The sequence below is a fragment of the Typopeltis vanoorti genome, chromosome 5 (genome assembly GCF_054136105.1).
Source record: "Typopeltis vanoorti isolate ZY-2024b chromosome 5, IOZ_Tvanoo_1.0, whole genome shotgun sequence".
Taxonomy (NCBI): Eukaryota; Metazoa; Arthropoda; class Arachnida; order Uropygi; family Thelyphonidae; genus Typopeltis; species Typopeltis vanoorti.
In genome coordinates, this window is record NC_143553.1 from 91,637,343 (window position 1) to 91,655,560 (window position 18,218).

At 35.7% G+C, this 18,218-nt stretch overlaps 1 protein-coding gene across 5 annotated transcripts in view; it reads left to right on the forward strand.

Annotated features, from left to right (window-relative positions):
* The first annotated feature begins 12,424 nt into the window (after positions 1 to 12,424).
* Positions 12,425 to 18,218, forward strand: part of LOC150106649 (uncharacterized) — a 366,314-nt gene continuing 360,520 nt past the window's right edge. For 2 of the 5 annotated variants that reach the window (XM_090393240.1, XM_090393245.1), the window contains exon 1: positions 12,425 to 12,481. In XM_090393240.1, the coding sequence (XP_090249366.1) occupies positions 12,435 to 12,481 (47 nt within the window). In that variant the 5' untranslated portion in view covers positions 12,425 to 12,434. The remainder of the gene's footprint in view (positions 12,482 to 18,218) is intronic. The other 3 variants (XM_090393244.1, XM_090393242.1, XM_090393246.1) reach the window with 2 other exon arrangements.

Consider the following 18,218-nt stretch of genomic DNA (forward strand, 5'->3'; position numbering starts at 1 on the left):
AAGCAACCACCCAAACCCGTTGATTGAGGAAGCTTCAGATTATAATGAAAGGGAAAACTACAAATACAAAAGGTGCAAGTCCATCCTACATCCAGCTGAAAACAGCTAAACTCACAGCCATCACGAGGCGAGCTTGAAGCTCATTAACAATCCACTCAAAACACTTCCTTTACAGACAAAGGGAAAAACGAAAAGCATCTTTGCTTCACCCATCCAGCCAGTAATGTTATGCGTTGTGCTTGCGAAGAATTTAACTCACTACGCCATCTGTACGTCTGATCAAAGGAATATATATATATATATATATATATATATATATATATATATATATATATATATATATATATATATATATATATATATATATATATATATATATATATACTGTATATAGGGGATCTTCTCCCCCTAGTGCCTACAGCGCCCAAAAGTTCCGGGGTGGTAAGCCGGTTCTCCATTGTTTTGAAACCTCCAACAAATTGTTGTCTCATGAAGGCAAACATTGTTGGACGTGAAATGTTTCAAATTTCGGCTTATCAGCTTAACGGCTTAATCGGCTTAACCCGGCTCAAAACAATGAATAGACAAAAACCGTGCCATAATATATATATATATATATATATATATATATATATATGACAGAATGATCATTAACTCGGTTAACATAATAGTTTTATGAAAAATTGAATGACTAGAACCGAGATTTAAGTAAAAAGGTTTTAATATAAAAACACTACTAGTTTCGGCCTGTAACAGCCTTCTTCAGGTGACAATATAAAAGAAAGAAAAAACACTAAACATTGAATGTTAAAAGACTATGAACACAATATAGACAGTCTCTATACATAATTAGCATGAAAACGTTGTAGTTGTATTTGAAGCTGTTCTTTCGTTTGTTGCATTGTTGGGAGAGTGCGTGCTTGCAGCCTCACGTGAACGCCAGTACATGATTACAGCTGAATGACTATCTGGGAGGTTGTAGCTCAAGTTGTTATTTAGATGAACAGGATTGAAGATGGTTTCTCTAGATTCCACGATTTTTCTCTCTAGTTCGTCACTGCAACGGAAGATGTTAGTAGATTTTTCCCAGCAGACTTTGTGACTTTGGTTTTTATCATTAGGATTAGCCGAGAAAATGATATAACTTGATAATGCACTCGCTCGCTGTCTCTTGTAAGTAATGTCCCTCATGTGTTCTTCCATACGCAATTCGACAGATTTGTCTGTCTGCCCAAAATAAGGAATATCACAATCACACAATATTTTATATACACCAGGGTATTTGAGTTGATGATGACAAGGTTTTGGGTGGCTAATTAAGAAACGGATCTTTGGAAGTGGAGTGAACAATGTTCTGATATTCTATTTTCTTAGAACTTTTGCTAATTTATGTGAAACAGTACTAATGTAAGGAATAGCTTTATTGCCTTTGAATCTATTTGTTTCTTCTGAGTGATGTCTAGGAGGATTAAGAAGGAATTTTTCAATGATTTTCTTGGAATATCCATTAACTTCGAAAGGTTTTCAGATGGTTTATTTCTGTAAGAAGTTCATTTGGGTCATCAAGAAGAGAACGGGCTCTATGTCCCAATGTGGAAATTATTCCAGGCTTATGAGGGAAATGATGGGACTGACTGTGCAGATATCTGTTGGTATGTGTGGGCTTTCTATATATCGATATTTTGAGTTTACCAAAAGAGCGAGTCAGTTTGACATCAAGAAAAGGCAAGGAATTATCCGTTTCAAGCTCGGCAGTAAACTTAATACTTTGATGTCGGCTATTGAGATGTTCGAGGAAAACCATAAGGGATAAGACATCATCCACATAACGTTTCCAAACTTTAGCTGTTAAAATATTTTGGGCAGACAGACAAATCTGTCGAATTGCGTATGGAAGAACACATGAGGGACATTACTTACAAGAGACAGCGAGCGAGTGCATTATCAAGTCATATCTTTTCTCGGCTAATCCTAATGATAAAAACCAAAGTCACAAAGTCTGCTGGGAAAAATCTACTAACATCTTCCGTTGCAGTGACGAACTAGAGAGAAAAATCGTGGGATCTAGAGAAATCATCTTCAATCCTGTTCATCTAAATAACAAATATATATATATATCCTCTGGTTGTAGCCAGCCATTCCTTGAGAATACGTGTTTTATACTAATTATGATAATGAAGAGCCAAAGGCTTCAATTCGGCGACATGAACATATTTAAGTTAAGGGATATTATCCCATATTGTTTCCTAGCCGAATAAGAAACTCAAAGAGTTTCATGCCGAATATAGAAACTATATAAAGTTCGGCGATTCCAAGCGTAAGCAAATACCTGGATACTGCAGCAACTGACCCTTGAAGGTAGTGCAAGCTGAAGCAACTCATATAAAAGGTGGAGCAAGATCCGATCCCTATTCTTGATATTTACCTATAATGTGATGAGACCTGGGTAGTGACCTTCTCTCATAATGTTGAACAATAATACAGCTCCTAGGAGTTAAGTTCACATTATGGGTAAATATCAAGAATAGTGATTCGAGCTTGCCCCACCTTTTATATGAGTTGCCTGCCTCAGCTTGTGCTACCTTCAAGGGTCAGTTGCTGCAGTATCCAGGTATTTGCTTACGCTTGGAATCGCCGAACTTTATATAGTTTCTATATTCGGCATGAAACTCTTTGAGTTTCTTATTCGGCTAAGAAACAATATGGGATAATATCCCTTATAACTTAAACATGTTTTGTAGTTCTTATTCTTCAGAATTCTTTACAACTGACATAACTGTGTGCTGTAATATTTTAGCTGTCCCAATATTTCTGGGAGCACATTAAAAATATACACCGGAATCTTTTTAAATATTAGAATCTCCTATGGCTAAACGGCCTTGCCTACTCTCTATATACGGGAATAAAAAGGCGTTAGCTGATTTCTTTTTTTTTTTTTTTAATCTCCTAAATATTCTACACTTCACGTAGATTTGACTTGCCATAAAGTTGATAATGTTAGTATTTTTTTATTTATTTATTTTCTTTTGTTAAGTTAAGGTAATCTGGGAAAAAGGAAGTGCCTTCTTATGAACTGGGTAACTGGATGTGACTAAATCTAGAAGAAACTATGTACTACTCTGTTCCGTTATTACCAGAATGTCATTATAACATATCAAATCGAAAATTTCTGTGGAGAATATCATTTGACGCTTAAGATTCGAAATCTTGGCAAAACGGAGAAGCAATAAAGAAATGGGGATGGTATTAAAGACACTTGGAAGTGAAGGTTATAGATTGGTTACATGGATGAGACTGAGCGCTCTGAACAACACCAACAAGCTGTGTATGTTGGGACAGCATGTGTATCCAAAAAAGAAGGTAATCATTGGTGTGTCCCAGGGTTCTGTTATGAGCCCTGCTGCTTAACTTGTTTGTAAATGATATATCATTTACAAACAGGGAACTTTAAGGAGTGTTGCTGGCTAATTCCCTCGAGGAAGATTTGAATAGACTCTTATCGTGGACAAATGAGAGGAGTTATAGTTTTAATATTAATAAGTACAGGATGTTGCACTTGGGAGTGTAGAGATATAAGAATGTACTGTATTGATGAAACTATGCTTCGTGCAGTTATGTAGCTAGAGCTTTTGCCGTCCAGGGCGGTCCCTGAGTTTGCCGCCCCTCTCAATACACACCAAAAATACTACAAAAAGTCAAAACGAAATATAGGGAAATAAATTAAAACACTATGTTTATTTTTGAAGTAAAACTTTAATTTTAACATTCTAAACTGTTATTTTTCTTGCTTTTCTGTTAGCAAAATCGTCGATGACATTGGCGAAGTCTATTTCATAGTAATGTAAGTAATTCTTAATCAATTTTATTTAGAAAAACTCCTCTCACAACTAGCAACACTTACAGCAATTGTGAAGAAAATTCGCAGTAGGATTACAATATTTGGAAATGAGTTCTCCAGACTGTATTTTAGAATGAACTGCAAAAGTTCAAAAAGGTTCAAAGTGCTGCGCGGGGCGGACCTCCCACCTCCGCCCCTCCCTTGCTACGCCTCTCCCTCCGTGGGTGAGATTCGAAATCTCTGGGTGATGGTTGACTGTGGATTGCAGTTTGGAGGGCGACTTGTGTTTTCATGACCGCACATCTCATTGTTACTATGATAAGAAGTAGTACATTGACAAATAGGGATAATGAGGCGGTTATGCCACTATAGTAAATATAGGCCAGATCACAAATGGACCGTTGTGCTCGGATTTGGTTATTTAATTTTATTGTAATTTGGAAACATTCAAGAAGGTCCAGAGACGAGTGACCAAGGCAGATCAGCATTCCGGAATGTTGGTTATTGGGAGAAATTGAGGAAATGTAAATTGCAGAATTTGGCGGATAGGCGAAAAACAGGTGATATAATAAAGATGTTTAAGTGAGGAGATTTTATCATATCAATACAAAAGGGATTATCGAAAGAGTTGGATGATGAGAGGGAAGGAATGACGGGGCATCTCTGGAAGTTGTGCAAAAGTGTGGTGAAGAGGGATGTCATAAATAATTTTTAGATGAAAAATTGTGGGTGATTGGAACGCATTTACCAGAATGAGTTGTCAATGACAGAAGTGTTAAAGAGTTTAAAGTTCATTGTAATAAATATATTATTAAGTCGACCTCCCACAATGAGTTTTCTGACTTCATAGCGGCTGATGTGATAATGTTTAAATAATTAGTACTTGGCTCCATTAATTACGTCAACAGTCGAACATGGTGGTATGCCCTCTTTACGGATGTTAGCACTTCCATTAATCATTGGTATGAAGATGCTTAGAACTGACTTCAGCTTTTCCGTCCACGGCACCGACGAAACACTTCTGACATTGTTTCAACCAATTCCAGCAGATGGCAGCACAAACGAATGCAAAGTGAAGAAGGGTGATGAATATGTGTCAACAGTATTTTTTAACTTAAGGTCATTATCAGCTGTTTTAGATATGCTGACTAGGGCGTTTCTTAAGCTTGAGCTTTTTTTTTGAGACTACGAATTCCTACGATATTTTTTATAAAAAAATGATGGGAAAGGAAATTATGGCAATGAAGGGTTACGTGCAAAATATATTTTAATCAAGAAAATATATGATGCATAACATTACTACACATAATACTAATCTTAAAAATTATTCTGATACCGTTCTTTCGTTTTCAAATGTTTTTTTTTTAAGTTTTGATAGAACTATTACACAAAACAACTAAAATGCTATGTAAGACTGGTTCTTATCCATATTGAAGATCCCTTGACCATTAATTCTTACCTGGGAACAGGTATAGATGGTGAGAGTGTGGTCCAGAAGAATTCAGATCATGTGATCCGAGCATTTCTGCTTCCTTGCCATCTAATTCTACTGATTTGAATCCCATTGAACATTTGTTGGGTCACATGACTAAGCTAGTCACTGACCAGCATCCACTGTTCAGTGCCTTGCTTAGTCACTGACCTCCAGGATGTTATACTGTCTAGCGGAGTCAATGCCAAGATGGGTGTAAATAGTTATCTCAGCCAAAGGAGACCCAACACTACACTAGGCAGGTGGTCATAATGCTTTGTCTATGAGCCTAAACGTTATGAGTCTATAATGATGCAATATGACAGATTGCCACATGACAAGCGAATAATTAAATTGGAAAGGATTGGGTTAGATAATTGATTAGTGTTGGTTGATTAGTGAATTGCCAGTTTGGAGACTGTCTGTTTGATAGGTATCAACAAGTTTGTATGGAGGGTGCAATATCCTAGAAGAGAAAAGTCACTAGCAGTGTGCATTGTGGACCTGTTTTGGAGCTGTTGCTGTTTAATTTTGTTAATAATAATGGGATATTTTTGAATGGTAATATGCAGTTGTTTCCCACTCATGCAGTCTGTTCAAATCCTCCTGCAAAACTATAACATATGTTCTCCTCAACTTTTCATTATCTGTTATGTTACCATTTTAAGTATTTTCCAATATTGTTAGCTTATGAGTTAATGAGTAATGTCCTCAAAATGTACTTTGACAACATGCCACTAGTATCCTTTTCTAGGATAATGCTATCCCTCTTCTATACACAACTTGCTGATACCTATATGACAGTCAGTTTCTTATGCCACTAGCTAATCTGTTATCTGATCCCATCTGTCTGAGTTTAGTTACCAATTTATCTGGCAGTCTGTCAAGGACCTATGTAAAATCTAAATGGACTGTTGGATATGCTGTATATTCATATATTTAACTCCTTTATCCAGTATGTCTGTTACTCTGTTGTTCTTTTGATATATGAGCAAGTAGAAGAAAGAATGATTATGGGAGGAGCATGTTACTTGATGGAAATGGTAGACTGATATCTTAGTATTACAATTATGATGCTATTCAGAAAACTTGAGTGAGGAGGGAACAGGGGAGATGAGACTAGTGATGAATGAGCAGGAAGGATGTGTGAGGAATTAGGTATGACTTAGTTTATTAAAAGAAGTCCTCCCATTAACTGTTTAGTAGCAGCTGCATTCAAGCACTGCTACTGTTAAGTAGTTCTTAACCAGTATCCAGGTAGCATTCCATGCTATTGCTTCAAGCCTGTATCCCGAGGCTGCTATAATTGTAAGCCTTGTAATTTCACACACATCCTTTCTTCACAGAAGTCCTGATATGGTTGGTGACTATCCAAGCTATTACTTCACAGTCTCTCATTTTTTTCAGCTGGAGATTCAACAACCTCTTTCAAAATGACATTCTAGAATGAAAGTATAAAATCTGATATTCTTATTATCCTCTGTTGAATGCCAACAAAAGTATTTGTTCCTCAAAAACTTGAGAAATTCTTTTTTTCTTTTTCCAGATCTCATTTCAGTTTTGTATTACCATAATTAAGATTACCATAATAGTTACTTTTCTCTTGTTTGTTAGGTGAATTTGCCTGCACATTTTCCTGTCACCACTATTCACATTTCCAGGCCTATAGCAATATTCAACTACATATATCATCCTGCCCACCTTCACCTTATGCCATGCTGCTGCAAATGCAATGTCATTCTTTCCTCCTTTGTAACTCCTACTTTTTGCAGGCCAAATTCTTCTGGTTTTTGTTAACAACATATCCTTCGTCTTCCTCATAAAAGACACCATACCTTTCCATTTGTATATCTCTGTCATAAGCAAAACTGTTGAATTGTAGTCATTTGGAGAAGATCATTGATATATAAAAGGAATAGATGATAGCATGGAGTATTGTGGTATTCAGGCATTAATTGCAAAATCTGTGGTTAAAGATCCATCCACTATTATACATGATATATGACCTGAGAGAAAGCTGGAAGAAGTCAGAAGAGACAATGTGAGATGGGAGCTTATTTAATAGGCTTTTTGCCAAATCTAATTTAATACTTCAGAGATAATTAATGGCATCAACTTGATTTTCCCCAAATTTTGCTAAACAAGAAGATTCCTTCCAGATGGATATTGGCAGAATCAGCTGTGATTGTTGGTCAGCTAAAATTGAAGCCAGCTGTTCATGGATTTTTATATTATTAATTTCGAAAGAATGGCAGCGGAAGCAACAGAATGGGAATTGGATTATAAAGATTTGTTTTCTTTCTTAGGAGTAGGTTGAATATGGGATTTTCAAGATTGAGGACAAATAATAGTAGAACAGGACAGTCAAAAAACAAACAAGTTTCTACAGGAGAGGACTACTAATGACTATCACCATTATTTTTTTAATTAAGAGTTTGATGGAAGACTTTTTGAATGGGCTATGAACTTTGGAGCCCATACAAAAAAATACTCAGTTTTCATAAACCTCAACAGCGTATCTTACACTACATTGCTCAAAACCCCAATGTAGATGCTGTTTGACAGAGTAGATGGTAGTAAAATTATTAGTCAGCTGATTGAAAACTCTTCCAGTGTGCTATCATCATGTCCAAATCCATGTATTAACAGCTAGCTGAAGTAGTGCTGTATAATAGTTTTATAGCTTGAACCTGGTATACATACAGTTGCACTTAAAAGATAACTATTTATTACATTATATAGATATCATCAGCTGCATTTGAAGTGCCTATTGTTCTCTTTGTTTTATGTACTAACAGCATTTTGAGTTACACATCCGCTAACTAATTTAGTTAATTAAATTATCTACTTTATCACTGTAGTACCATTTCTTTTTTTATTATTTCTTTTTATTTATTTATTTATTTTATGAGCATAAGTGAAAATTGGTTTGATAAATTTGAAACTAAACTGTGTCTTGACTTACAGTTCTTTGTGTTTTTACAAGGTTACAAAAAAAAGTGGAGGAATAATAGGGACCAGTTTAGTAGAGTGCATTAATGAAAATACTTATTTAAAAAAAAGGCCTAAGGCAGAAACAAAACAAAACAAAGTGCTTGGACTGGATGCTCAATAGATGAACCTTATCTTTGGAATAAGGTTCATCTATTGAGCATCTGCATTCTTCTGAACAGCATCAAATAATTTTTAGGATGATTATGGCACATGCATGCACACACCATTCCAGATGTGAGAATAGTGTTCTATGGTTTGGCAGATTTGGAATTTATTCAGTATTAGAAGTTGTACCAATGAGAAATAGTGCCTTAAAAAAAAGTGTCTAATTTTTTTGAGGCTAGCGATGTGATGTGCATGTCCAAGGAATGGCTCTTCTGATTTGATTTTTTAAATATTCATTATATAAAATGAAACATTGAGTTGTAAAATTATTCTAGAGAGAAAGCGAGAGTAAAGATTTCAAAACTTGCAAGAGGGAAGTACAATAATTCACATGATATTTTACCACACAGACTGGTCACCTCTGAACCAGTTACCTGATGGCAGACTTAGTAGTTGCAAGCATGTCATCAGGTAATAGGACTAACTGGAAAATGTATAGCAAGGTATTATATGAGTTGATGCAGGAAGAGTTTTTTTTTTTTTTTACTACTACCACTTCAGTTTCTAATAGAAGGAATTGCATAAAGATGCATTTATTTTTATTCAAATGTATTTCTATTTTTACTTTGTTTGTATATAAAATCTTTGTCTTATTTTGTAGATTTAAATCCTAATTATAAGCTTTTATAAACACAGAGAACTTAAATATTTTATTTTTTTTCTTCATTTTAGGAATTAGAAAATCATGATGGGCTAGATTCAAAAATTTCAAATATTCCAGGTGGAGGAGGGATACGTCAGAAATCCAGAGTGCCACGTGCCTTGATCTTAATGGCAACTGGTTGTGCTCCTCAAGGAGATGAGGTGACAGAAAAAATTGACTTGGAATGCTCAGAAAAAAACTCTGTTTCTAATGGGTGTAATTCTAAGGAGTCTTTTGTTTCAGCATGTACAGAAATAAGTAGGTGGAAAGATTTAATTGGATGCCGGGTATCTATCAGTGGTGTTAAACAAGGCATGCTGAGGTATTTTGGTGAAACTAAATTTGCGGATGGGCTTTGGTGTGGTGTTGAACTTGATGATCCTGTAGGTAAAAATGACGGATCTGTAAAAGGAGTGCGCTATTTTAACTGTAAATCTAACCATGGTATTTTTGCTCCTTACACAAAAATTCAGTTTATTGAAAATTCGCCAAAATGTGAAGATTCTTACACAGGAAGCAAGCAGGATGATGGATTAGAGTTAAGGTTTCTAAATGCTAGCATAAAATCTAAAGTACCTCCACCTAAAGTGGTAGCAAAAGATATTTTGGCAAAACTGCATAGCAATGCATGTACACCTGAAAATGAACTAAGCATAGATGACTGGGATAAACAATGCTCAGATATAAATATGATTGAGAAGGATGAACCAATTTGTAGGACTTCACAGCATGAAGAAAAAAGTTCTGTTATGCCATCCACTCATACCTCAGGGATAAATTATGTGCTGCCTTCTGAATATCAAATTATAAATGGGTGTTTACCAGACAATGAATTCTCCCCAAACTTAGAACATGATGGAATTCACTCAAGTTCAGCTTGTTGCATTACAGATACTAATGGACATGAAATGTTTAGCAGAAGAGATGTGACAAGTTTTGAAACAAGTTTCGATCGTGAAAAAACAATTATCAAACACAGTGTTTCTTTTCCACTCAGTAATGATAGCTTGCATGATAACTTTGATGCAGATTCTTCATTAGCATCCACTCCTACTAATCCACCACAAAATTTTCCCCAAGATGACCTAGAGAGTATAGACTTGAACAAAACATTTTCATTTGATGAACTAAAACGCAAAAAGGAAGGAGTATTGCTATGTAATGTTTTATCTTCTGGATTGCTTGACAATCATGAAGATTGTGAGGATGACCAAGTTTCATTAGATTTAGATGAGAGCTTAGGACTTTTAACTCCAAGCCAAATGAATGATTTCACTGTTTGTGCCGATACGCAAACTTCATGTGGTGATCTGGAAGCAATAACCCTTCCAAGTTCAGAATCATTTGATGATATTAATGATATTCCTGAACATGAAGAAGTTCAAGATATTACTATATGTTTTATAAATTCTGAAACTAACCCTGTAGTGCCTTCTGTTACAATGACAAGGACTGCTAGTGTTCCTTCAGATATACAAGAAACAGGCCAGGAATCAGAAATGATAGAAAATAATGCTAAAGTTAATAGTGTTGATGAGCTGTTTTTTACTGATGAAACTCCTGAATTAAATGAATTAGTAAGTAGTCCTACAGTTTCAAATGCCCTAGTAAAAAGCAGCTTTGCTAATAACCTTCCAACTCAGATAATAGAAAATGTGAGTGAAACATTAAACAAAGATCATTTGGAAACTGCATTATTAACTACTGATGAGGAAAAGAATAATACAGGTCTTCATACTGTATTAAATCCTGCTGAAATTACCATGTTGTCTTCCACAGGTGAAACCGAAGTTTCATCTGATGTTGTTACAAAGAAATGCAATGAATCAGGTGTGTGTTCTGAACTTGTTGATTTCATGTTAGATTTTGATAACACTGAAACTGATGTCTGCAATGATTCTGTCAAAGAAAATGAAATAATAAAACACAGTCCAAACTTGGTGGATAATCACCTACTCTTGGAGAATGAACTGGATCAAGAGTTGACACAAGACAAGGTGTTATTTCATGATAATATTGCTGAAACTGCTACTTTGGGTGGTGTGAAAGAAACTGAATTTCATAAAGGTCACTTAACTGTGACTTGGGAGGATGTAAAATCTGGCAAAGAAGGCCTGAAAGATGACAGGCCAGAATCTCTCTACACAGTAGGAAGTAATGATACTGGATACCACGAAGATGGTGATTTTGATACACAAAGTGATATTGGAACCCTGGAAACAATGGCTTTTTCTGAGGATGGATTAAAAAGATTTTCAAGTGTTAGTCGAGATAGTTGTGTTGTAGCAGAGGAAGTTGAACCAGAAAAGCTACCAGAAAGTGCAAGTACATCAGGATATTCTACTGGTTTAAGTGATGTTGGAGCATCAGAAAGAATTGATGTTAGCAATGAATATGGTCATGATAATGTTAACAATGAATGTAGTCACACTAACACTGACACAGTAATTTCTCCAGTAGTTGCTAATAATTGTAATTTAATTTCTAAAAATATAGAGTTACTATCAAATACAGAAATTGTGTCAGATGCTCAGGATGATTTAAAAATGGACTGTACACAAGAACAGAGCTCTGATAAAATTATTTTAAATGCTTCCCAGAGTGAAGAAACTAGTAATAATATATCAGAACCACAAAATGTATTAACACAATTAACTGAAAATAAGTTATGTCAAAAGCAAAATGATCGTTTAGATAGTTCATTAATGACTGAACAAGACAGGGAAATATTTAAAGATGCAGATGAGAAAATGGAGGATATAAATACAAATAATGAAACAAAAGAAGATAGTGAAATCACAGAGAGTAATGCGATTGGATTGCAAGAAGACAAATTAGAGAAAAATTCTAGAACAATAAAGGAAAGTCCTTCTGGACTATTTTCTAAGAGTAAATCTCAGAAAGCTATTAAAGGAAAACAAGACACACACAAAAAAAATAAAAAAGACAGTGCAGATGAAAAAATGAAACACAAGGAACAAACTGATAATAAAAAGAGCAATGGAAAACCACCCAAGAAGAATGTAATGTCTAAAATCAAAGCTATAATTGAAGCCACATCCTGTAAAACAATAAGTCGAAATAAATCTGATAGTGAAGAGCCAAAAAAGATAGCTCTGCCTAAAAAGAGTAGATGGGAGGCTGTGACATCTAAAATTGCAGCTAGTTTAGCAGAGGAAAAGATGAAACCAAAAACAAAAAAAGAAATTAGAAGCCGAATTGATACAAACTTAGTTGGTAACAGACAGGTGATTGTAAAGAGATCACCGAAACTTGATTCAAGACCATTTTGTTCTGCAGGAAGTGATAGTGGATTGATATGCATGTCACCTAATTCAAAAAACTGGAAAAATAGTATGGATCACCAAAGGTAGTAGATTTGTTTTCTGCATTGAATATAAATATATACAATAGCATACCTACCTACATATGTATTTAATTATTATTATCATTATCATCAGACCTCCATGGAATTAAAGACTCAGTGGAAGGTCCCTCTGTCACACATACAACTCATCATACCATGCCCTAAATATACTTACATTCTCTTCAGTCACCATACTCCTGGGTAATGCATTCCAATCATTGGTTCTCACTGCCTTATTCATACCCTAGTTATGCAGCTTCCAGGGATGACATCTTGTTCCTCCCCCCCCCCCACACCACCTTTTGCCATTCTGTGAAAAATCTTTCCATCTTTCCACATTAATCCGACAAAAATCCCTTAAGCAACCTGTAGTCTCTATCATATCCTCTCTCCTCCTCCTATCCACTAGACTGCAAACTGCATTTTCTTAATCTTTCTTCATACTTAACATTCCAGAAACCACCTTAGTCAATTGCCTTTTGATCTCTTATGACTTTAACCAATATATCCTTATTGGTTGTATACTCTGTATCCCATCTTTGTTTTCCAAAATTTAAAACCTTACACTTTCCAACATTGAACTGGCAATCCCACTCCTCTGCCCATTCACTCAGTCTATTCAAGTATTCTTGTAAAGTGTGTATGTGTTTTCTGAATGACATCTGTTCTACTCCTTATAGTTTTATTTGCATCATCTGTAAACTGAATATCCCCATTCAAACCTTTCTCAATATCATTAACATACAAGTTAAACTGCTGTGGCCCTAAAAGAAATCCTTGATAAACACTGCTGGTTGCTTTCCTCTTCCAGGATATTGTTCCTCCATACACAACTTGCTGATACCTGTCAATCTCCAATCCAGTGCTGTAACCTAATATCTAACCCCATCTATTCTAGTTTAACTGTTAACTTATCATGTGGCAATCTATCAAAAGCCTTTGTAAAATCTAACTATACTACTATGTATTCACCTTCCTTGTACAATGTACATGTCATCTTATTGTAATAATTAAGTAGATTACTCAAGCATGACCTTCTTTTAGCAAACCATGCTTTCCATCAAAGAGAACACTTGTTGTCAAACCCTCATATACCTCCTGTTCACTCACAGTTAGTCTCTCCTCCTTCCCCTCCTCTTCTACTGCTCTCAAACTCTGCATGATATCACATTTATAAGGATGAAATAACTTGTAAATGTGATAAACTTCTGTTCATACGACACTTTTGCTATTCTTAACATCCTTCTCTAACTGTTCTTTGTACTCCTTATGAAACTAATTATTACCACTCATCTTATGCTACCTTCATAATGTCTTCTTTCTTCAGACTGCATAATTAATCTTGGCATTCATCCATTTTAAACCTGCCTTCTTCAGCTTCCTAACCCTGGGAATAAATTTAGACATTCAAGAACTATCTAGCTTCTGCTAGATAGTTTTTGAATTAGCACTTAAGCAGCATTGATCTCCTTTCCACCCAATTCCTCATTTTTTCCATCCATGATACAGCTGCAAGCTTTCCTTGAGCTCTTCTTAATCACCAGCCTTGTAGTTCACACATATATCATTTTCTCACAGAAATCCTCATAGCTGACAATCACCCAGGTTATTACCAAATTCATGGTCACTATAACCAATTATTCAGTACACATACCTAAACCAATACATGTATACCAATAGTTATCATGCACATGATATTTTAAAATTAGGTGCACATTTCATTAAAAAATATTTTATTGTGTAAAATAAAGAAATTATTATTACTTGACACCTCCAGTGAGTCCAAAAACTCATCGAGGGAGGGCATGTACTCTGTAACTATCTATCTCCACCAACCACAATCTACAATGAACCACTACCACTAATATTTTTACAGATAATCACAAACATTCAAGCCCACAGCGGGATTCGAACCCGCAGCCCTTTGGCTAGAAAGTGGATACACTAACCACTCGGCCAACCAGCCCGGCGATTGATATTTGATATTAAATTATCATCATCATTAAATTCCTGCCATGTACCCTCAAGGGGTGTACAGGATATGATAGTACTACATAAAAAATTGACATCATTACTAACTTCCTATCTACAATTTTCCTCCAAATCAGTCCGTTACTTGTCAAGACTTCAACATTATCAGATCTTATATTTCTATCGTCTAAGGCACTTTGTACCATATCAATCCACCTATATCTTGGTCTTTCTCTGGGTTGTTTTCCTGCCAACCTGGCAGAGAGCACTTGTTTTGCTAATCTTTCCTCATCCATTCTACTTAAGTGACCATACCACCTGAGATTAGCTCTGCTAACGCATTCCTGGATGCCAACAATGTCAAGTTCTTTCCTAATATCCTTGTTTTTAATATGATATATTACCATCGATGCCATCTGTTGACGCCTCTAATCTTTCTCAGGACTCTCATATCTGCGGTCTGTAGTCTTTGGTCAAGTGTTTTACTTCTGACCAAGCTCTCAGATCCATAAGTTAAAACTGGTTTGAACACTGTCTTGTATACAGCTAATTTAGTGTTCCAACTTATTTCTCTCTTATTCCATATGAATTTATTCAGTTGACTTCCTACCATACCAGCTTTGTTGATTCTGTTGTCTATTTCTATATTTAATTTACTATCTTCACTAAAAATCGTGCCTGAGTAGCTGAAATGTTTTATTTGTTCCACAGGTTCTCCATTCACAACGCAGTTGACATTTTTAATGATTCTGCCTATTTTCATTGTCTTTTTATTGCTGACCTTCATACCATATCTATTACAACAGTTATTCAATTTAGTCAGGGGAATCTTGCAAACTTGTAGCGGATTTATTTAGAAGTATAACATCATCTGCATAAAGCAAAGAGCTGACATTAACATCTCCAGTTTTGATATCAGGTTTAATACCACTTTCCTTCATAATGTGATCCATGTAGATAATGAATAACAGAGGGGATAATGGACATCCTTGTCTCACACCAGATTTAACAACCAACCATCTTCCTGTACTTCCTTCAATTCTAACTGCTGACTTACAACTCAAATAAAGACTAAGTATTGCTTAATATAATGCCCCCATTGACACCATATAACTGTAGCATATTGAATAGCTTTTCTCTTGGCACCTTGTCATATGCCTTTTCCAGATCGACAAAATTTAAATACAGATCTTTGTTATATTCCCATGATTTCTCAACTATTTGTCGTAAAGTGAGGATCTGATCCTGACAGCCTCTATTTGGCCTGAATCCAGCTTCTTCTTCACCATGCTTTTCTTCCACAACTCTTCTCAACTGTTTCTCAAGTATACTTGCATATATCTTACCAGGAACACACAGTAGGGAAATACCTCTGTAATTCTCTCATTCAGTTTTATTTCCCTTTTTATATATGGGTACTATTAGAGCTCTACTCCAATCATCGGGAATTCGTCCCTCTGTCCAGGCTTTCTGAACTATGCAGTGCAGCCACTGTAAGACTTTTATACCACCATACTTCATCATTTCTGATCAAATATCGTTTACTCCTGCTGCCTTTCCACATTTCAAGCCTTTGATGGGTTTTTCTACTTCAATTAAGGATATGTATTCCTGACTGCATGCCTGGTCAGTGTTTTTTATCACTGTGCTGTCAACACTGCTTGTTTCATTTAGCAGTTTTTCAAAGTAATTACTCTGTAATAAAAAGTAATACAAATAATTACTGTTCTTGCCAAAGTCCTCCCATTACTTTTGTTTAGCTAGTTTTACACAGTGTTTCACTTTCTTACATTTGTCTCTGTATTCTCTAAGAGCACAAGCTGGCTTATTTGCCAGGAACTTTGATATGCTTTCTTCTTTTCCTTCATTGCCTCTTTAACTTCCTGTGTCCACCATGGAGTTCTAATTTTTCTATCCTTGCAGAAAACTTAACCACACATGCCTCTCTACCTGAATCAATCAGGGTTTTCTTCAAGGCTTGCCACTGAATCTCCAAGGTTTGGTTCCTGTTCTCAAACTCTTTTCATTTTTTCTTCAGTAATCTTTCAGTGTTTTATTCTACAGTTCACATCTGAGAGATGCTCAACTTTTATTCGCTTTAAAACTTTCTTACATGTTATTCTTTTCAATATGAAATTCAATTTTATCCTGCTCAAGACTAAATAGTGATAACTTCCAATTTCAAATCCTCTGTACACTCTGGTGTCCTGCACCAGGGAGAAAACATCACTATCAATAATAACATAGTCAATGAGACTTTTCTTATTCCTTGCCTCTTCTCTCCATGTGAATTTGTGCACATTTTTATGTTGGAACATGGTGTTAGTAATAACCAATCCATGTCCTGAGCAGAAATCCAACAGGTATTTGCCATTATTATTAGCTTTGCTCTTTTCTCCAAATTTTCCCAAAATATGTTTGTGTGTCTGACAATCATTTCCTACTCTGCTATTTAGATCCCCAACAAGGACCAACTTTTCCTTTTTCATTATGTCAGTTGCGTTTTCTAAAGCCTCAAAAAATTCCTCTGCTTCTACCTTAGTAGAACCTTCTGTGGGGGCCATAGATACAAATAAGTCTCATTGTCCAGTTCCCCATTCTGATATTTGCCCACATTACTCTACTTGAGACTGCCTGCCATTCAAGAAGATTAGCCTCGTATTTTGTGTTGAATACTATGACTACACCTTCTTTTCCTTGATTGTCATTGCCTAAATATAACATTTTGTATTTATTGCTCAGAAAGATCTCACCAGTTTTTGTCTTTTTTGTTTCAGTCACCCCTATTATGTCGATCTGGTACTTATCTAATTCTTCTGCTAGCTCCATTTCTTTGCCATTCAGGCTTCTTATGTTGATAGTACCGATCTTTAACTCTGGTGATGTTGAGTTAGGGTGTGCTTTCAGATTTGTTCCAGTAGCTGACTTTTCGCGGTTCGCCCTGGTTCCCTGGCGAAAACAACGGTGGCCTTATTTAACCAGGTGATGCCCCAGCCGGCATGAAATTTTGTCATGTTGTACCATTATTTTTTATTTGGTTTAACCAATAAGAATACAATTTGGTCAGCTAAATCCCAAATTGCCGATATCAAATTATTGATATTTTATTTGTTGGTACCACTAAATATGTGTTTTTCACATGACATGCTAGACCTGATAATATAGTCTCAGTGTTCATGTTACTTATGAATCAGACCATAACAAAATGGTGCACACTAATTTGACCTGCATGCAACATAAATCAGTTTCTAATTGGTACTGTAAATGTAAGAATGTGCATGCTATACAAAGATGGAGAAGTGTATTTAGAATTTACAACTTTTTTGTTTTCATTTCTTAATGAAGGATTGCAAAGCTTATAGTTACGTCAATGCAATGTGGACAAAAACAGCTGTCTTGTACAACTAAAACTGTACAAGAATTCTGTGGGCCTCAATAACTAGCTGATATGCAAAAATGAAGGGGCATGACAGAAGTATATAAGTTTTTATTATTATTATTATGTGACACCTCCAGGGAGTCCAAAGACTCATCGAGGGAGAGTGTGCCAACAGCATCGAACAATTGGGCTCCTTCCAACTACTAACTGCTCTCAAACTTGCTTAACTTTTTGCATGAGCCATTAGTAGCAGAGGCTGTACCAATCGACCAACCTTTGCTGGCATTCAAGGGATTTTATGGGATTGACACATGGCAGGAAGAGGGAGAATAAGGGATCATCCCTGGAAATTGTATAAAAGTGTGGTTAGCAAGGTTATTAGAATTAGAT